The sequence below is a fragment of the Phyllostomus discolor genome, chromosome 4 (genome assembly GCF_004126475.2).
Source record: "Phyllostomus discolor isolate MPI-MPIP mPhyDis1 chromosome 4, mPhyDis1.pri.v3, whole genome shotgun sequence".
In the NCBI taxonomy this organism is placed as follows: Eukaryota; Metazoa; Chordata; class Mammalia; order Chiroptera; family Phyllostomidae; genus Phyllostomus; species Phyllostomus discolor.
The window spans coordinates 167146834-167168738 of record NC_040906.2 but is presented as its reverse complement, the minus strand read 5'-3'; the positions used below and the strand labels follow the sequence as shown (position 1 = coordinate 167168738).

General features: G+C 46.9%; 1 protein-coding gene across 1 annotated transcript in view; it reads right to left on the bottom strand.

The window, feature by feature from the left end:
• Positions 1 to 21905, bottom strand: part of LOC114495070 (coiled-coil domain-containing protein 162-like) — a 96582-nt gene that overhangs the window by 19099 nt on the left and 55578 nt on the right. Inside the window, 5 exon segments of the mRNA XM_036022602.1 lie at positions 3749 to 3883; positions 4978 to 5027; positions 5029 to 5115; positions 6038 to 6264; positions 13068 to 13233. Coding sequence (XP_035878495.1) covers positions 3749 to 3883; positions 4978 to 5027; positions 5029 to 5115; positions 6038 to 6264; positions 13068 to 13233 — 665 coding nt within the window.

The following is a 21905-nucleotide window of genomic DNA, read 5'->3' as shown; positions in this document are numbered from 1 at the left end:
GGGACTTGTGACTCAGGGCACGCCCTGGGGACATGCTGGCCTAGACCACACTCTCTTGAGTATTTGGGTTGTGTTTCCCTCGAGTGAAACATATTTATTCACTCACCTTTAACACATGTCAGTTAATGTACCTGTAACTTCCTACAATACAACCACTGGCTAATATTGCAAAGCGTGGTGTACTTAGGGGCAGGGCCATCAGCAGTGAGAATTGATCTCAAGCCACATTCCCAGGAGTTCCCTCTACCTTTCAGTTCCTTTGTCTGACTTCTTATCATTTGTGAGTTGTTTTTTTTCACCTCACAATATGGCTGATGATAAGCCATATTATGTACCAGAAATAGAAGTATCAGCTCTATTATTTCTTCATATTTACATGTGGACTGCCTCCCCCTGGTCACGTTAGGATGCTTCAGGGTGGAGTATCATGTGTGACTTCTTACATTTGAACTTCATCTACTCAAAAATTCTAATATTTTCTTCCCATACCCCTGGGATATGGGTACTCTACTTTGGAGACTGATGGTCTTGTAACTGCTTGGAGAAGTTTAGAACATCAGTTAAAAACGACTCCGATACCCAAAATGTCAAAGGTGGAGAAGGGCAGAGCCTTTCTGCCTCAGTGGGGCCCTGTTCCTGCCTGGGCAAACCCTGAGGCTGAGTGGGGACTCCTGGAGCTGCTTCTGAGTTCCCAGGGGAGCCCTGCTTCAGCATCCAAGAACCAGCTGCAGACTGGGTGTGGCTGCCGCATTTGCAGATGCTCACTGAGAAACTGAAAACTCACTCACAAAAGATTAAGCTCCCAGACAAGGTGAAGAGGATGGGAGGAGTCAGAGGGAAGCATCAAGGGTGCATTTCTGGCAGGTATAAATGTAGACACCGCAGTCAGCTGACAGGGACAGAGGAGACCCCAAGGGGAGGACAGGAGCCTGTGATGTCCCCTAGTTTCAGTCTCTTCATTTCCAACTCCCTCTGAGAAACTCCCGGCCCAAGCTAATCTTGGCCACAAACAGTGGTCTTGCATGAAGGAGCGGCCCCTGTTGGAAGCCCCATCCGCAACGGCTGCTTCTTGCTGATGAACTGAGCTGAGCAGGATGTGGCTTTATCACCTTTTTCAAAGGTATCCAGCCCACAGAGGTCTTAGGAAGACTAAATTGAGGAAATATGTATATAAGCACCCCCGGCAGGCAGTGGGACTCTGTCACTTGCACGGGGAGAAGCCAGTTCAGGAGGAGACCCAGGCCTCCATATGAAGTCATGCTAACAGATCAAAACCCAAACCCAAAACTCCCTCATCATTGGTGTTTATCTTAGAAGTGCCATGAGTACAGAATCTGAACGAGAATTGGCCAGTATACTGTAGCCAAAGTAAGATTTGGTAATATCAACCTTACCACCATTAAAAATGACTCTGCCCCTGCTCTGTGCCCAACTCCCGCCAGCTCCCTACTGAAGGCCCTTTGCAAGCACAGCTGAGATGCACCCCGCACTGGGCGGGGCGGCACACCGCACAGCTGCAGAGCAGAGCTGCTTCCTCCCAAGTCTCCCAAGAACCACAGCCCCTAAGGCGCAGATGGTTGCACCTGCCTCCTGCTTGTGCATTTTCTCCAAGGGAGCAGACTCCATGCAGCAAACTCAGCACAAACAACAGGGCTTTGTGTCTTGCTAAATGTTCTGTAATTGGAGCTCAACCACACTCAGCTCACTGGTGACATTCAGAGACACCTGGGGAGGAGGGGGTGTGGCTTGCCCTCTCCAAGCACAGCCTTTTCCCAGAGCCCTGTTTACAGAATTCAGCTGCTTGAAGCACTGATAAAATGACAACGGCTTAGGTGAGGACAGAGGTTATTCATAAACACTACAACCTGTGGACGTCACCAAAAGAGCAAAGCCTAGTTTATTTGGCTAGTTATATAACTCCTTTGTAGATCAAAGGTTGTGGATTTTCCTACAAAAGCAGTAGGAGTTAGGAATAGACATTGTAGTTCAGACAGGACTAGCTATGGAATCTGTGGCGCCCCATGCAAAATACACATGCAGGTCTTCTTGTTGAAAAAGCAGAAAAAAATACCATTATAGGTACTAAAGATAGAGTTTTCCTGCCTATCATGGTCTCTTTCTCTAGATGTATCATGGTGTTCTTTGTTTTCAGGGCTGCTCACCCAGGCAGGGGAACACTTGCAGGGCAAGGTCCATCCTCGTGGGCTCCAGGGACCCCGCCCTGTGAGCGTGTGCATGAGTGCATGTGGTCCCAGGGACAAGGCTGAGGTCTTGTTCCCTGGCCAGGGGCAGAGGAACTGAGCTGGGCGTGCCCCTTCCCACAGGCACACCGCCCCTACCTGCTGTTGATGGGCAGCCTCACGAGTATTACAACCTCTGAAGTGGGATATTTTAGGTACCCAGGGATAGGCAACAGGTCTGTCCCCACTGAGTCACCATCCAACACACTGTGGCTGTTGTCAGCCCGGGATCCCTTAGACACTGTCAGGTATACACACCCCACCCCAGCCTTCGCCAGGCTTGGGCCCCCACTGTGGGGGAGAGCTGCAGCGATTGCTGAGTGGGGATGGTGAGGGGAAGTTCAGGGGTGTCCTGGGTGACAGAGAACCGAGGAGCAGGCAGCTGAGAGCCCTGCCTGGCAAGGAGGGGAGGCAGCAGGAGGTGGGACTCTACGTGAGCCAAGGCTCTGAGCCCTGGGTGCACGCTCCTTCGACTCACTGGATTCCACTTACGAAACGGCAATTCTAAGTGAAAATCAGGAGTTTCAAGGTGGCACCCAAAGAACATTAAACCCCTAGTGGTCCTGAGTCCTTTGTGAGAGCACTGGTCATATGCCCATGAAGTGACCCTGACTTTAAGATTTTATTTACTTATTTTTAGAGTGTGGGGAAGGGAGGGAGAAAGAGAGGGAGAGAAACATTGATCGATTGCCTCTCACACGCCCCCAATTGGGGATCTGTCCTGCAACCCATGCATGTGCCGTGACTGGGAATTGAATCAGCGACTTTTTAGTTCTCAGGCGACACTCAGTCCACTGAGCCACACCAGCCAGGTGACCCTGACTTTAGACCTCAGATAAAAGGAAATGATTTTGATTGCCTTCCCACCCCATGTGTATGTCATATATGTGTACTATATACATGCATATATGGAATAAGAAAAGCTTTGTGTTCCCCATTTCAACTTTATTTCAGTTAGAGTTAATAAGCAGAGTTGAGACTGAAGTTAACAAATGTTTTCTGTTTATATGTTTATTTTAAAATTTATTTTTCAGTTATGGTTGACATCCAACAAATGCTTTCTATTTAAAAGCCCTTTAAGTGGAAGGAAATATATCAAAGTGTTAATAGTACTTTTCTTTGGGTCCAGATGTTAAAAAGTAATTTTTGTATTATTTTTCTGGGCATTACAGAACTTTTTACCCTGAATAGGGATATAGATTGCTTTTATAATTTGGAAAAAAACAGTAAATGTTAGTTTTTTAATCCTTGTCCAAGGTTATGTTTACTGATTTTTAGAGAGAGGGGAAGGGAGAGAGCGAAAGGGAGAGAGAAACGTTGGTGTGAGAGAGACACATTGGTCAGTTGCCTCTCGTTTGTACCCTGACTGGGACCGAATTGTCCACCTAGGCATGTGCCCTGACTGGGGATCCGACCCACAGACTTCTGGTGCATGGGACGACGCTCCGACCAACCCAGCCACCTGGCCAGGCCAGTAAATGTTATTTTGTGAGCTAATCATACTTTACCTGTAGACAGGGTACGCTGCTCCTTGGACTTTTCTGACACAACCAGTGTTATCTCTCTGGTAACTTTTCTTAATACCTCTTGGATCATATGAATTTCAAAATTTTCCAGAAGTCTCTGGAGTGAGAGTAAGCAGTCTGAGAATCAGTCTCCACTTTTACTTTGCACTTGAGGTTCTTAAGTCAAACCCCAGACGAGGGGCCTTGGGCTGGCCCTGGCTGTCAGCTGCTCTCCACCGGGGAAGAAGGCCGGGTCCCTGTCCAGGGCCCCCAAGTGCTTCTGCGGGGCAGAGACACCTCTCTGGAGACCAGCATCTTTTCTCCCTGGTCTGCATCTGACTAATGAGACACAGCCCTGTTTGCCAAGTTCTGTTAAACTGCACAGTGCTCAGTGTCTGAGGTGACCTCATGTGTTTTGGCATCTCTAACTGTGGCCATGAATTGTGTGATCTGTTGTTATATGAGGAACCCCCAGGTCTGAAACTTGATTTAGACACCAAGGGGGATTTCATGAGAAGATTTAAAACTCTATACACAGCCAAGAGAAAACTCTGTTCCAAGAACTGTGAGCCCTTACTTTACACATTTGCTTGGGACTGGTGCGTGTGTGTGTTGGGGGCGGTGCACTGATTTCTCCTTGATGCTGGGTAGATGCACATCTTGAGCACCTGGGCATTAACACCCAAAGAGTCAGAGGCCTCGCTCACCTGTCCCGATTAAGCACAGCTGCCGGAGCCTGTGTCCTGGGACCAAGGTGGACAGACACTTTGGGAAAACAACCTCTCATGTAGACCATCTAACACATACCAAAGGGACTGAGCATAAATGGTGTTGTCTTGTTCTCAGGAAAACAATCACAGGAGAGACTTCAAATATTTCATTTCCACGGGTGGGCATTGGGGTGGGTATACCTTGTGCTGGATTTTATGTTTCGGATGCTTGTGATTATATTTCCTATCATCGTCTTTTTTGTGGTGGTACACCTTAATTTGTGGAAATTAAAATATGAAAATCTAGACTTATGTTAATAGTTCTGAGACATTAAGTGGTGGTTATTAGCTCACTCAAAACCCCATATGCCTTCAAATACTTAGTTCCCTCTGAGTCTGTTCAATGACTTACAAACCTTCAATTTACACTCCACTTCATAAAAACAAAACAAAACACTACTTGGGTATACCTGTTAATGGCATAAAGGAAAATTTCAAAGCCGAATTCAAAACAGCTCCTACATACCTGCTGAGTTTTTATTTCAATTTCTGAAGCGCCTCGGGGGGAAAAATTGACTGCTTATCATAAGCTCTTCAAATTCATCTTCTTTCCCCATCCTCCTGGCTTGAGCTTTCAGGTTTGGGTACGAAATGTCAGTTCTATTAAAAAAGAGAGACAGAAGTTACAAACAAACACGCGTTTTCTCTCATTAGATTCTCTGACAATTATTTCCATTCCTGTTCTGTTTCCTGTCGTCACATATAAACCTCCCAAACCATCACAGGCGCTCACATCAACATGTAAATTAACCACATCTGCCGTTTCCTTAGTCAGTCTTAAACCCTGAGGCCTTTTCCCAGCGGGTACACTTAATTTCCGTCTTTATTTTTCAAAATACTGACAAGTCTCATTCCCTAGTAACCAGGGAAGCTGACTGTTAATAACTCGTAAGACGCACAATCCACGCTACCCCACCAAAATGACTCTTGTGCTCAGCAAGGTCCTGCGAGGTGGGTAGGTGCTTTGTGAATGCTTGTTGGGTGACGGGCACATGGCCAAAGCAGTGTGTCTTTCCTGCCGGCTAAGTCATCCCAGCCAGGGCTCGCAGTTGGGAAAACACCCCCCCTACCCTGCAGACCTAATTATACCTCTGCCCCATATACATCTCCGGCTGCCACGCATGCAGCTCTCACAGACTCAGCGCTTGGGTCCAATGGGGCAGAGAGTGGGCAGGGATCTGCTGCAGCAGCATCTCCCCACCCAGTGCTCGCTGCGAACTAATGGGCTACAGACCTTAGAGTCAGCACCGTGGGGACACTTTAGAAGCACAAGTTCCCAGGGACAGAACTCTGGGTAAATGACATGCAGTGTTGGCTTGTGTTGCCAGAGCTGTCCCTGCAGTCCGCAGAGCGCAGCTGTTCCTGTAGAAGCACTACTTGTAGAGACACACTGCCCAGCTCCCCCTGGGCTCAGTGGGGCAGGCCGTACCAGGATTCATGAACCAAATCTCAGCCCCAGAGCAAGGGGCTGGAATTCGCCCAACCCCAGGTTCACATGAGTATCCACCTCAGCAACCCTCACCCGTAGAGCTCCGAGGACTGTTTGTGGAGAGAGACGGAACTGATTTCCTGGCCTCGCAGCTTAAGGCAGCCCCCATGCTCCCTCAGCACTTCCAGCTGCTTCCACAGCACCAGAAATGACCTCAGCAAAGCAAGGGCTGTGTGCGGGCCTCCCCAAAGCTTGGGGGCCTCTGGGATGCTCAGGAACTGGCTTCTGAATCCCAGTGCTCTGGACAAATTTGCCTGAAAGCATTACAGAAAGTCTTTGTTGATCATGGACCCAGACAGGATAGACTTTTACCTGCAGGCCTTGCAGAAAGAAGTCTCTGGAAATGACTCGTCTCCCCAGGAGGAGTGGTTTATTGACCTGCAGCGCACGTGGGGCTTAGAGAGGGAGAGCACCCTTCCTGAGCAGACGGGAGAGAAGGGACTCAGTTTCAGCTTTCTGCCTGAGCCTTGAACCACTTATTTTACACCTTTTTACTTGGGTACTAACATTCTCCATCCCTTTGAAAAATTAAGGTTTTCATGTTTGGCCTCTGTGCTCTGGAAAGTGCTTTTTAACATTCCTGAGATTTAACTCCCCATGTGGTAGAGCAATAACATAACCTTAAATTGGGGATTTCAGCCATTGGGTGGGCAAGGAAATGGAAACTGAAGTTACTCTTATTTCCTGTCCCTTCTGTTATCCTTTAAATGTTAGGGAGAGAACATGTCTCTTAATTGGAACTTAATATTCAATAGATAATTTTACTTGAGAATTATGATTTGCTCATTCATTCATTGGTGTTTTTCTTAAATAAGTGTTTGTGGAGGGGCTGCTATGAGCCCTGGAAGGAGTGGAGGGAAAGGGGTTTCAGGTCCTTGCTCTCCAGTGGCCAGTGGTCTCAGGGCCCATCACTTAGAGGATGACAGACAGAACAAGGACCTGTGTCCAGGCCCTCAGTCTGACAACAGCAGCTCAGTCACAGGAAAAGGAGCTTCCCTTTGCAGATGAAGCCAGAAAATCTGGATCTTGATGTTATGGCAAGAACGGTCTCAGAGAACAAATGGGTATTAGTACCTTAGACGCTGGAGTTTCCTGGGTAGGAACAGGAAGACCTGCCGGTGTCACTGGATCCCAGATCAGTACTATTAACATGTTTGAAGAAAGGTGTGGCTGCCAGCAAAGGGCTGGTCTGAGGGACAGGTGGCAAACAAGAGCAGGGCGAGAGTGAGCTCCTGAGGACGCCTGGCAACCCCTCAACCTTGTCGCCAACTTCCTCAACAACCAGGTAATCCATGCAGTTTTGGATTTATTTTACTTTCAGAAACATTTTGTCCCATGAATCTTAGGCAGTGGCCCCAAATATCCAACAGACCAAGGCCAAACATGGTGACAGGAGGTGGCAGCCTGCGGGCCACAGAGTTGCTCCCTGTGCTCAAAAACCCCCAAAGTGCCTGTGAGGAACCCAGGGCCCCAAAACCACAGCTTCAAAGGCCCCGAGGTAATCCATCACCTTCTCCTGGAGTTTCAGAGGCTGAAGCCTGAGAGCCCCAGAACTGGTGGCACAGCAGAGACAGGAAACCCGTGCAAACTCCCGTGTTTCTTGCTGTCTACGAATAGTTAAATCCTTTTAAATAAGACCGATCATAAAAATGAAACTAACTAAAATAAATACTAATTTTAATGCCAACTGGCCTTGTTATTACGTAGTCGACACCTGAAGGACATGGTGGCCAGGGGCACCGGCTCCTGTGCAGGTGGGCGTCCCAGGGGCATACAGGGCCATCTGTATATTTGTGAAAAAAACCATGGATAAGTGGACCATTCCATTTTCAAACTAGTGTTTTTCAAGTTGACCTTTGAAAAACACTAGTTCAAAAATCAAGAGCAGTCTTATATCAAGAGAAGTCTTTTCTTCCTGAGGGTTTTACAGGATGGGAGAAGGAGCAGGAGACAGGATAAAGAACAAGGCGGCGGAGGTGGGGGTGTCGGGGAATGATGGTGATCCATCAGACACAGGGCCAAAAATGGTGAAGAGAGGGACTGAAGGGCCCAGCGTGCTTCCTGGTCTTGGCACTACTTGGTCTGTACTCAGCTCTGCACATGCTCCCTGGGTGAAGCATCTAGTTCGGTTGTAGAGTTTAGATGGCACATCTAACCCATGTCCTTTCCCACTCAGAGGCCTGAAATAGACTTGTTACTCAGCGTTAGTAAGACACAGGAAAATCTATTGGAAGGCTTCTAGAAAGGATTTTTATCTTTGATTTTAAAAAAAGCCCTTAAGGAGAAAGCTTTTTTGGTCTTCTTTTCATCTTACAAGGATGAGGGCATCATTTTGCTGACACACCCAGGATGGCAGAGCTGGGCGCCCGCACCTACCTGAGTGGCTGCCCCCACCTGACCGGCCTCCCTCTGAACTTGTTTAGAAAGATGAACACACTTTTCTAATTGAAGTCCAGGCTAGTGAGACAGCCTGTTATTTACAGCAGAGGCGCCCTAATTGGCAGAGAGGGACATTCACTTAAAGATGGAAGATCAGAAAAAGCTTCTGAAAGAGTGGTTTGGACGTTGAAACCTGAAGGATAAGTAGGAGTTAATGAGATGATGAAGCAGAAGGTGAGAGGAGGAGGAAGTTTTCCTCCAGAGGGACCAACTTGCAGGAAGGAACTGAGAAGAGAGAGTGCGGTGCATCTGTGGATGAGAGAGAAGCTGAGGGCAGAAACACTGGCAGGAGTCAGGTTGTGAAGGTCTGGGTAAGGCATGTGGACTCTGTTCTCAGCGCGTTTGGAAGTCATTGATTGACTATAGGAGGGAAGTGACACACTCAGGTTTGCATTTCAAAATATTGTCCTGGTGAACAGAGTGGAAGGAGTAAGAGTGGATAGAGGGAGCCCAGCTGGAGGTTACGATCATAGCCCTGTGTTAGGAGCTGGTGACAGTTTTGGACTGGTGGATGTGGGCTGGTGAGGGAGGATGGAGAGAAGTAGACAAACTTGAGAGGTATTAAAACAATAGGATAGGAAAACTTGGTGTCTGATGATAGGGGGTAATAGAGGGAAGTCAAAGATGGGGGGTCTAGCTTTCTTGGCTTGGACAAGGGGACCGGTAGTGGTACACTAACAAGGAATATGGAGGGAGGAGCAAGAGTGAGGGCAGTAAGATGAGTTCAGTTTGGTACACACCGTTTCCGAGAGGGACCAAGCAGCTGAGCGTGTGAACCTTACAGGACTGTGGTTTGGACTGGACGCGTAGATTTTGGAGTTATCACAGGTAAAGTCATCAAAGCCACAGAGGTAGGTAGGTGTGCCTGGGGAGAGCGTGAGGCGTGGCGCACACAGCGGAGAGACGAGCACAAAGGAGCTGCAGGGCCAGGCTCTTAGGCTGGCGCCCGGGTTTCTCTCCTCGAGAGGCGTGTGACTTCGGGAGCATCACTTAACCTCTCCAAGCCTTGGGATTATCTGTAAAATGAGAACAACGGAAGTACCCACCTCATGGCGTTATTGTGAGGATTAAAGAAATTGATAATCAATAAAGCATTCTGAACAGATCTCAATCATAGCCAATAGTAGTATTCACAGTATACAGAACCAACTTATTGATTAGGCCAAGAAGGCATCATGCCTGGGGCCCACAAAAATGTTTTAATTTCCTTTAAAATTAGAAAAAACATTTAGGTTGAATAAAATACTTTAATATATGATGTTAATAGGTTTTTCTTTACATTAACATAGTTGTAAGCTGTAACTTTGCATTGTTTTGATGGCCCACGAAGACACTGGTGCTGGAGCCATGGAGGTCAAAATGCAGCCCTGGGAGCCCAGTAGTGAGATGAAACCCAAGAACATTTCCAGGGCTGGCCCAGGGAGGACAGTCTGCAGAGGGGTCTGAGCAGGCACAGCCAGCAACGTCAGAGCAAAACTAGGAGAGAGCGGTGCTTTGGGGGCCGAGGAGAGGCTTCAAGGGCACACTGTGTCAAATGCTGCCACAAGGTTGGGTTGGAAGGGGACTGAAAGGTACCCAGAGGATTTAGTGACAAGGACCACTGTGTTCTTGATGACGGTGGTCTGAGTGATCAGCTGGGGAAGGAGAGAGATGCAGTTTCTGAGGCGTAGATGGAAGGAGAGGAAATGGAGACGCTAGCTAGTACATGCATCTCTCAGTGAGTTTAGTTCTGGAAAGGAGAGTCTTTAAATAGGGGCACGAGCCAGCTTTCCCTGTGTCCAGACAGGTGTCTGTCTGGTTCCCAGATACATGCAGACTTGCTACCGATAGGTGTCTGTGTGGAAGCCCAAGTTTCCCAGCCCTTACAGTGTCTGTCCCTGGTGAACGGATAGTGTGAAGCCAAGTCTCCTTTTAAAGTACAGATATAACACATGAATGCATAGGGAAAATACAGGAAAAAATAAACCGAAATGTGAATTGTGATTGTGTCTTAGTGGGAGGCTATGATTACTTTTTTTAACCATTCTTCCTATTTTACTTAAAAATTTGTTTTTGACTTCTGGAGAGCTTTGTGCATATACAAAGGCAAACAGAATGGTTCCCACCACCCAGCCCCAAGCACCGTCAACCTGTGGCCAGCCCTGCCCAATCCTGTCACTCCCACCTCCATATTATTTTGAAGCAAATTTATGATTGATTTACATGTTCTTAATTTTTCTATACATTTTTTAAAATGAAAACAATCATATTTACTTAAATAATCAGGGGGGAAATACACAATTGAAAAAAAAGTCTTCTCATGAGCTCTGCTTAAAGAGTTCTCTTTCTATCACTATTTGTAGATGGGTCAGTGGTCACATGTCTCTGAGCTGCCAGCCAGGGTGTTTCTCCAAGAGGCCCCCAAAGTGGCCGGGAAAGGATGCCCTCTCTTCCGGATCTTTCCTGGCCATGGGAATTTCAGCTGAGTTTACAACCAAGGCTGTTACCAGCTGAGACTATGACGCTCTTCTGATGTAAGAAAACATGACTCACCTTGCAGGCATTGGGTTTACGCCTCATTGTAAAACAACCTGGTTATCTCATAAATTGTTCTCCACTGGCGAGGGTGTGGAGGATCTGACCTATAGACCCAAGGACACTCCCTTTGCAGTTTGCACTGAGGTGCATCTGTGACAAGTGGGAAGACCAGTCCTACCTGTGTGTTATATTCCAGGGTAGCTGGGCTGCTACTCATGACTGGAAATGGTCCTCCATCTTGCAGAAATGCCCTCCAAGGGAACAGTACAAATGCCTAAAAGAACCATGTAATAAACAGGGTAATGCTGTACCGTGTTCATAATAGACATCCTTATGCGAACAGGATAACTGTGTCTGCACCCAAAATACTGTAGGATAACTTACTTATTATGTAGAAATAGTTACAGATGTATAGTCCCTAACGATGTAGAGAGAAGTGTAACAATCTTATTTCATTGAACTGATTTTTCAGAAAGCGGCTAAACACAGAAGGGTACTGAAGACTTCTGTGTAACTAGTCAGCACAGTGTTCGAAAGTTCCAGATCAGTGCCATACCAATGTGGCCTATTTATAATCAACAAAGAAAACTTATTCAAATGATCTCAATATTAGGAATCTTAAAAACTTATCTTCAATCACTGTTGTGACTCAGTTCTAAGTAACAGCTCAGAATCAATGCCACAACGTTACACAGGGCCTCTGTCTTCTCCACATCATTGTCCAACCGCCGAGGCACCCTCTACTCCTCGTGCACCACGCGCAGCCCTGGATATAGTGGGCCTGTCTGTCTGACCCCACTTGATGCTTCCAGACCTGGTACTGGCTTCAGGGAATTCTTGGATTTGGAGTTGACGCAGGTGGCAGGGAGGCAGGACCCCTGCATCCACCTAATCCCAGGCAGCACCCAAAGGCAGAAGGAATTGACCCACTGGTCACGGTCCAACCTTGTCTTCCGAGTCTAAAAGAGGGTCAAGGCTGGGTTCAACAGTCATCACCTTGTAGCTATGGAAGGAAGAAGTGCAGGACTTACATGGGGTTGGTGTTGGCATTACTACACAAAAATGTTAGGATGAAGGTTTTAGAGTCAAAAGGAATAAGCCTGGGAGGTAGTTTTAGAGAAAATGTCCACAAATTCTTTGTATTTAGAGGCGGAGCTTGATTCTTTTTCCCTCAAGTGTGTGATGACATTAATGACTCGCCTCTAATGAATAGAATATGGCAAAAGTGATGGAACGGCATGCCTGCATTAGGTGACAAAGAGACTGTAACTTCCATCTTGGGTTCTCTCTCTCACTCTCTCCCCAAAGGACTCTGGGGGAAGTCCTTTGCCACAAAGGACTTGTGAGGAAGCCCACGGGGAAGCCCACATGAATAAGCCTGGGGATGGGTCTACTACCAACAGGCGTGTGAGGGGGCTTGGAAGCAGATCCCCCTCCAGCAGAGCGTCAAGGCACCGGCCAACACTTATGCAGCCTCATGAGAAATTCTGAGCCAGAACTACCCAATTAAGCTGCTCCCAAATTCCTGAGCCTCAGTAACTATATGAGATAATGAATGTTTATTATTTTCACATGCCAAATTTTAAGGTAATTTGTTATGCTGCCACAGATAACTGCTATGGTCTGTGAGCTAGTGCTGACACAACTACCCAGCAGCCTGACCTCTGCGCTTCCTGAACCCTGAGTTCTGTAGTTGCGGCAGGTGGGCGCACTGCTGGTGCCTAGGAGCTATAGTGGTTGCCAGGATTACGTTCGACAACACATGCTGTAAACAGGGCTGTTCAGAACTCAGCAGCTGACCTAATTTATGTGTTGTCACTGCTATCATTATTGTTTATTAAATGAAAAAGAGCACATGTTGGTTTTGCTACCAGCTGTGAGCAGATAAGCTTTGCCCCAATTAGCCTGCTGAGCAGTTTGGAGGCAAAAACCCTTCCTGGGAGAAGCCGCTGGCCGCGAGGCCAGACTGATCTGCCACCTGAGTGAAGGGGAGCCAAGCAAGACTGGAGGGCGTGAGAGCTCGGAGAGTTTCTGCGATACTGAAACCAATGAAAACAAAGTGGCAAAATCCCCTGCGCACAGCACAGCTTTGATAGGTATAAAATACCTCTCGACGCGCCCGGGGGCTCTGTGGGTCCAGTGGTGGGGGCAGGCGGAGCTGTGCAGCAAAAATGATCTTCACCAGAGAGCTGCGCAGAGGTGGCAGCCCGTGGTCCAAGCCGTCTGTGACAGGCTGGTAGGCAGCAGCATTTCCAGCCGTCAGGAGTGTTCTCCTACCAAGGAATGAAGGGAGTCTCATTAAAAGAGGTTACTTACACTTCTGAAGCTCAAAACTTTCTTCAAAGTTACTGTAGCAAGACAGCATCTTAAGATATTAACAGATTTCTTTCTCAGCGACTGCATCTGTCACCCCTTCTTCACACATTGCCCTTCACTTACAATTCATGGCCCTCAAGGGAAAGGCACACATACCTTAGGCCAGCCGTCCCCAACCTTTTTGGCACCAGGGACCGGTTTTTCCATGGACGAATGTTGGGGGGTGGGCAGGAGGTAGAGCTCAGGCTGAGGGCTTCCTTCATGGCCTGGCTCCTAATAAGCTACAGAGTGGTACTAGTCCACGGCCTGGGGGTTGGGGACCCCTGTTCTAGACTACCAATGGCCGATAGAACATTCTGAGCTGTGGAAACATTCTGAATCTGACTGTCCAAAATGGTAGCCACTGGCCACAAGTGGCTATTGAGCACTTGAAATGTGGCTATTGCAACAGAGGAATTGACTTTTAAATGTTATTTCATCTAAACCAATATTAACTTAAAGTTAATATTAAATAGCCACATGTGACTACAGTATTGGACAGTTCAATCGTTTTCCTAGAACAAAGATATCAATTGCTTGTTGACGTGGTTATTTTAAGACCAAGAGCTGAAACAATAATTCTTGATAGTCTAAAATCAAATTTTAATAAGAACCTGGGGTTTGAAAGATTTTTCCTTTGTTTTCAACAAAACTTGGTTTTGCATATCATGAACCAAAAATCCTGAAGACTAGAGCATGAAATTTTTACCGTAAACTGTAGAGAAGGAAGTATGCATGAAAAATTACAATGACTTTCTTGCCCAAAAGGAAAAAAGAGTTTAGCATGCAAGGAAAAAACTGTTTGTAGAGCTTAGATCTAGTGGATGTCCAAGACCCTGACATGGGACAAGCTGGGGTGCTGGGGAGGGCATCCCAGAACAGAAGGGCAGCCTTTTGCCTGGGGCCTCCATGGGCGTGGCCCCAGGCTGGCATGAGTCAGACATAAAAAAGGAGATTAGGAATGACTAAGGGAGATGTTAGCTCTGATGGAAAGGAGGCCACCTCACCGAGGTTACAATCAAAGCAGGGTGGGGCAGTGCCTAAACCTCCACAAATGGGTGTCTGTGCAGGGGGCTGGGCAGCAGGCCAGCTGAGGAGATCTGGGGTTGGACCAGCCAATCAGCCACAGAAGAGGGGAAGTGGCTACTCTTCTCTGACTGCCAGGATGACTTATAAGCACCCCCAGGAACGTGGATCACCCCTGAGAGGAATGAAGAAGAAGACAGGGGTAGTGTGAGGCCTAGAATTAAGGTCCACTATTGGGTGCTTCCTTGACATCGGTAAGAGCAGGAGGACCTTGAATGGCCTAACCACAAGTTCCCCTCCCCTGTCTGCCCCCCATGGACCAAGTGCAGTCTGTGCTTATACCCCTGGGTGCTGGTTTCAGCTTCCTGGTAGATGAAAAAGGGGTGCTGTAATAAATCATAAATTCCTAACTGGGAAGGTCATGGGGGGCGGTCGTCAGGCCCAAGGCCTGTAACTTCTTTAGTGAAGGTTTTTAAGCCAGCCCTCTCCATTGTTCTTGTGCAGAGAGGCTAACACACCTTTGAAATGCCCCCTTTCAGACCCTCTTTCTAAAGTATGCAAGAGAGTGCTTCATCTCATTAACTAGCCTGTAATCTGATCTCCCACCTTCACAGAATCTCCCTTGGTTCCCTTCCTAATTTCAAATGCAGAAGAGAAACTGCAAACTCTCATTCTCCCAGAGCATTTGAGATCTTGTTCCCCAGCATATGTCATCAGTTTGGCTCAAATAAACTCTTACAAAAATTCTCTATAGGTTTGCATGTTTCCTATGTCAGGCCACAGAATTATTCAAACGAACCAATCATATCCGCCTGTGGGAATCAGGGGGCACCACATCCTTTTGATGCACCGAGTATCTCCCACAGCCCCTGGTGTTTAACTCTGTTCCCAAATGCAATTCCTCTGTGGCCCCGCATGGTGTACAATGTCTTCTCTCCGTGGGCTGTAAGTGTAGGTGACTAATACATTGCCGTTATCTCGTCTGTACAGTGTTTGGGGCCCTGTGCTCCCTGCCCCGGACCCTAGTGCCATCCCCATACCCCTAGGGCAGAATCCCTCCCTCACCAACAGAGTAAGAGGTCATTATAATAAAGGAAAAGGGGATAATCTTGAATTAGTTAATGTAAACATCAAACTGACCACTTTTAGACTCTAAATGTAGCTGAATGACATAGAATTGGTAAATTTAATGTTTTTGCCGTCTGCTGAAGTAGGGGCTTATGAACTTAAGTTCAAAGACAGATAAAAGGAGCTCTACATTGCCCATCAAACCATGTACTAGTGCAAAAATCATACCACCCTTTTCACATTTGAAGGAGAGTTACTCAAGATAGGTGAATACTGTTAAATACTGAGACAGTGGGTGATCATGGGTTCACCCTGGCAGCTCAAGGACGGAGCTTGGAGTCGCTCAGTGGATATGCGGACATCCAAACCTGTCGAGAACTTTTAGTTTACTTGAGCCAAGCTGACAAGATCTCAAATACGCTGGAGAATGGCAGTTTTTCAGTTCTTTTTATACATTTGGAATTAAGGAGGGAAGCAAGGAAGATTACAGAAATTCAGGAGAGGAGGTAGGAGAAGCAAGGTGGGGAAATCTCTATGACTGCATTTGGGTGATAAAATCATGTGCTCCCTTGAAGGTGGTTGTGGCTCAGAGGCATCTGAAAAGAGAATTGCTCAGGCATTTTTAAAGATCTGTTAACCTAGATGCATGAGAACAATGGACAGGGCTTGCTTAAGGCAAAGATAAAACTTTTACTAAAGAAGTTACAGGTCTGGGCTCCGGCAGGTGTGGCTCAGTTGGTTGGAGGATCATCCTCTAAACCAAAAGGTCACGAGTTCAATTCCAGGTCAGGGCACATACCTGGATTATGGATTCGGTCCCCAGTCCAGGTGCACGTTGGAGAGGCAATTGATCAATGTTTCTCTTTACATTGACGTTTCTCTCCCCCTTGGTCTCCCTCCCTTCCTCTCACTCTAAAATTAATACGCATGTCCTCAGGGGAGGATAAAAAAAGCTTTAAAGAAGTTACAGGCTTGCAACGTGACTACCCACCATGACCTGTCTAGTTAAGAATTTAGGATCAGATCACCCTGTGAGATTACTTTTGGTCACTTGAACTCGTCAAATTTATTACAGAGTAAACATTTTCTCCCGTTTCTCATATTTTTCTAGTTTCCTTAAGATTCTCAATGGGTCCTGCAAAGGGACCCATGACTCACGTAACCCACAGATGTCAGGGGTGCATCAAGCACCCACTGTGTGGGCACTGTGCCAGAAATGTCTGAGATCGGAGATGGGCCTGACCATCAGCCTGGTAGGGCCTTGTGAGGCAGAGTCCATTATCCAGCTGCTTCTGGTTTTCCAACAGAAAGGAAGGAAGGAAGGAAGGAAGGAAGGAGGGAAGGAGGGAAGGAAGGAAGGAAGGAAGGAAGGAGGGAAGGAGGGAAGGAGGGAAGGAAGGAAAAGGAAGGAAGGAAGGAAGGAAGGAAGGAAGGACGGAAGGAAGGGTAGTCCAAAATGGAGTCACTTTTGCCAAGCTACCTCACCAAACTAAAACTTAGTAACTAATGGAATTGCAGTTTCAGCTTGAATTTTCACCGATCAGTCTGGAATTGTCTGGTGAGGCAATGAGACAATCTGCCTGCTAAGACCCTCGGCTGTCCCTCAAGGGAAGATGTCCTTGCCTGGAAGAATCCATCTTCACTTCTTGGCCCCACTTTCTTCCTGTCTGTGACACCTTCCAGTTTTCTATACCTCATCTGTGTGGCCCTGTAGTTGCTAGGTGGGATGCTTCCCGATTCGTGAATTGCTTAATAAAGCCAATTAGACCCTCAAATTCACTTGGGTGAATTTTGTTCTTTAACACTCTAAACTCCCAAGGCACTTTCTACACACACATTTCTCTGATGGCACTCATAGGTTGTGTATATTGACTGAAAACAATGGAAACAAAAGGCAGAATACTTTAAACGAAACCTTTTCAGCCCAAATCCCACACAGCATCCTGCACAAGCTCTCCCTGGTCGGCGCCTTTCACGTCATTCCTGCTGCTCTCTCTCCAGTCCTCGGAATTATTTCTCTCTCTCAGCCTCTGGGCCTAGCTTTGGTAACATCGTTCTTGTTCAATCTTTGTATTGTTTATATATTAAAACTTATTTTGTTTATTATGATGTTTTGACATCTTAAAAGAATCTTTCTGGCTAGGGAGAGGCTGCCCGCTCCGGGTTAGCGACCTTCTAGAACCAGCACAGGACTCAGCCAGGGACTGAGCCCGAGGTGCAAACTACCCACCCAGAGCCCCGCCTCCTCTCTCTGCCCACACAGCCGCAGTCAAGACCACGACTAGTTAGCAGGCAACCAGAGACCACTCCTACAGACCAAAGCCCCCTGAAATTATCGGAACCTCCCAGCCTTAACCTGTGCCCCTTGCCCTGCCTGCCTACCCAGGCCTCAGCACTCTCCTCGCTCCTGACCCATGCCGATGCTTTCCCGTGAACCCCGCGTGGAGCGGCACGCCTTCTGTCTCTAGGACTTGTGAGTATAGTAAACTCTGTCTCCCTGAGTCTCTCCTGGGTTTCCTCTTGTGGCTGCACCTGACTGATCATCACATAAAAGAACACAGAATGCTGACATGCTCTCTTACCCTGGCACGTCTGTGTGGAACTTTGTAACTACCCCCCAGTGCTGATGTGCCCACAGTTCCTGGCACTTTTACAGCCCCAGACACAGCTTTGTGCATATATTCAGTCCATTACTTTATGGATTCTTGGAGACTATTTAAAAAATATTAGTATTGCTCAGATGTTCATGTGACTGCTACTCTAGGGTACAGAATCATAGACTATGGCACACTCTCCAGAGAGACCAGAGTCAAATTATAGGCACTACCACTGGGAGCATCACTGGGTATCCTTTTCCTCACTCTCCTAATTCCTCAGTCCAGGTCACCGCCCTTCAGAGGGACCAAGTCCCCTCTCTCTATAGAACTGTTTATCAGGGAGCGGCACAATGTGATGCTATATAAAAAAAGTTTTTTAAAGACTTATTTTTATTGTTGACACTATTACAAATGTCCTCATGTCCCTCCCTTTGCCCATCTCCACACAGCCATTGCCTGTCCCCCCTTACCTCAGGTTTTTTTTTTAAATCCTCACCCAAGGATATGTTTTTATTGATTTGAGAGAGAGAGGAAGTGGGGGAGGGAGTAAGAGAGGGGGAGAGAGAGAGGGAGAAACATTGATGTGAGAGAGAAACATTGATCAGTTGCCTCCTGTATGCACCCTGACCAGAGATCAAACCCACAATCTAGGCATGTGCCCTGACCTGGGATCGAACCTACAAACTTTTACTGTATGGGACGATGCAACCAACTGAGCCACCCGGTCAGGGCTCTAAGGGTTTTAAGATGGTACCTCACATTTTTAGTACTAGATCCTTTTCTATTCCCTCCTTCTGTATGGGCCCCATATTTTGAAAGACTTTTCTATATCCATTAAGCATTTTCTCACTTTTAACTCAAAGCCATGTCAGCCTCTAGCCCAAGCCCTGAGCTGCAGGAAAAGATGAAGAAACATGATATAAGGAAGTAACAGGGCTCTGGAGTAAGACGAACTGTATACACTGAAATTCCGTTACAACAAGCTCGGAGACCCTGGACAAGTTATGCAACTTCTTTGAATCTCTATTTCCTCAACTGTAGAAAGAGTAACTCCCACAGAGTTAGCACATGGTGGGAGCTCAGCCAGAACAAGTTCCTTCTCCCCCTTATTTCACTCAGTACCAATGTTTCCAGTTAAAATCAGGGAGGAGCTTGATATTCTCCTTACCTGCAAAGTTTTTAGGCAAATGTGTCTTTTTTGCTACATTCGGAAACATTGAAAAGGGTTCACTAGCCCCTGCCACGGCTCCCTGAGCCTCAGTGGGGAAAGCCTGGCCTGTGTCTCCACTGGACTGTATCTAACCAGGGCAGCTGCCAGCCGCACGCAAGACACAGGGAAACCCGTCGGCAGGACAGGCCAGCTTGTTGCTCTTGCCAGTGCAGCACCTGTCACTTGCCAGCCCCTGATAAAGTCAGGTCACCCTAGACACCCACTAAAATGCCAGAACAGATGCATTAGATTCTCCAAACAGTTCTGCCACATGCCAGCTGTCTATAAGCAGTCAAAAGCAGTCAAAGGCTTCCTAGAACACCAATCATCATGTGTGTGAGAGAACTATGCATAGCAAGCTAGTGCAAACCGGGGAATTCCTGGATGTGAGGATATCAACAATAAAGCAAAGCAAAAACGAAAACACCGGCAATGTGGCCTGGGGAAGTCAGGCAGAAGTTGAGACTCAGACACTGGAGACCAAGACCATGGTCATGAACTAGGCCTAGCTCACGTGAGGCTTTCTCTGTATCTCCCAGAAATCCCCAGGTAACCCTGAGGCACACTTTAATATCTGCATGTTTAGAGACACTAAAACTAGATGAGCATGACAACAAATTAAGAAACAAGGAGAAAATCAACACAAATTCAAGAACTGAGGAGTCAGTGTTGCTTTCTTTAGCGATTTCTCAATATTCTCCTAAATCAGGCTTGCTGCTGGAAGTTGTTGGATTTTCTTAAGTTTCTCCTTTTCACCGTGCTCACACTGAACACCAGCATTAGTGGCATTTTTCATGCCACAGGTTTTATTCTGTTCCATAGTGTTCCTTTGAGGGCTTTTTATTTTTGCTTCCTTCCATTCCTGAACCACAAAGGGATTCAATCCTTTAAATCAGAAGGTGAAAAACTTTTTCTTAAAGGGTCAGATAGTGAATATTTGCAACATTGTGGATCACAGGATCTCTGTTGCAACTATTCAGCTCTGCGGTGAAAGCAGCCAGAGAAAATCCTCAGTTGTGGACACTGAAATCTGAATTCTGTGAATTCTTTTCTTGAACTATTCCCCCCAGCCACTCACACATGTAAAAGCCATCCTCAGCCCACAGGCCGTGCAGAATCAGGCAGGGGCCTATGGCAGGAGTTTCCTGGCTCCCAACTTAAAAAGATGAGACTGGTGAGCACCACTGTAACACCCAAGCATTTACCTCCCACCCAAATGATTAATGCACTTGAAATTAAAGATAAACTCAGTCCTCAGGCATTTCTTACAGTGACTAATAATAAATCTCGAGTGCTGGAGACATGCCCAGGGGTGAACGATAGGCCCTGGGCAGTGTGATTCCAATGCCATCAGAAGACGGCAGCAATTTCCATCATGTCTTCACCTGAGCTGTGTTGAGGGCAGGTTAACAGGAGCAGAGTGAGACTTTTATGTTTAGAAACATGCATCTATCTTATACCCAAGCCAGTGTGTGCCACAGAGAAGCAGAAGCCAGATAATAGGTGACCCTATGGGGCCATTGTCCTATGGTCCATGAGCGACATCCTTGTCTGCTGCCCCCCAGTCTATGGAAGCAAGTGGCTCTCCTTCTAGGCTAGAGTTCAGTTCCTTCTTTTCAAACTCTAGAGATGCCTTCCATTTACGAAAGCAAGAAGTTCTCTGGGGTAAACAGTCACACTTGCTCAGAGTTGGTAAGCTCTGGGAAAGGCAAGGGAACTTCACAAGCTTCCTGTCTCTTTTGATTATATAAGGATTTTTCCTTGTTTGCAGGTTCAGCACTAAATAAAATTAACAGTTGCAGGTTCAGCACTAAATAAAATCAGTAGGAGGGGTTGCATTTACCATTCAACTTCTCTTTTTCTCTTGCCTCTGGATTCTGAAACTCCAAGTCAGAATTTGTGAGGAATTTATGTAGAACAAAGAAATAGAACTATAACCCAGAAGTTCTTTTTGGATTCCCGCTACGCAGGGCTAGTAGGAGACTTCTCTTCAGAGTTGCCTTTTCAGTCCACACCGCTGCCTGGCAACCACCCAGCTCTTAGGTACTGGAGTCAAAGGCACCTAGGCTCATATTCTGGTCTGCCACATACTTGCTATGTGATTCTAAACACACACACACACACACACACACACACACACACACACACCTGAAAAGCTCAGAAGAAGATAAGTTGGAAGAAATGCAATGAAAGGCCTCGTGGAGATACACCATCCAGAGTGTCTTCCTATGAGGTCCTCTGAAAAATACACTGAACACAGGGAACCAGACACAGGGACACAGTGCCCTCCATTCCTGCGGATTGGGTGAGCTGGGACGAAGAAAGGCCCACAGAGCAATTCCCCCAGGAACTGGTTCTGCTGGGGGAACAGTGGCAAGCTGAACCCCACAAAGCTGAGCTCCCCAAAGCACTTCTGGAGTACAAACCTATTCCTTCACTCTACGTAAGTGCCTTGCAAATTCTGACTTGGACTAATGACCACCCCGACAATTAGACTGAGCTACCGCTCGAAAAGCTGTCTGTCAATAAAAAGAGGATAAATTAGCCTGATTTGTTTGTCCTGCTAAATCTGCATTCTAAATCCAGAGTGCCCCTGATGCTCACAACAAAAAAATGGAGAGTTGAAAGAGAAAATATAGTTCAGTACACGCCTCACGTGTCCATTCTCTATGGACACCCACACCAATGG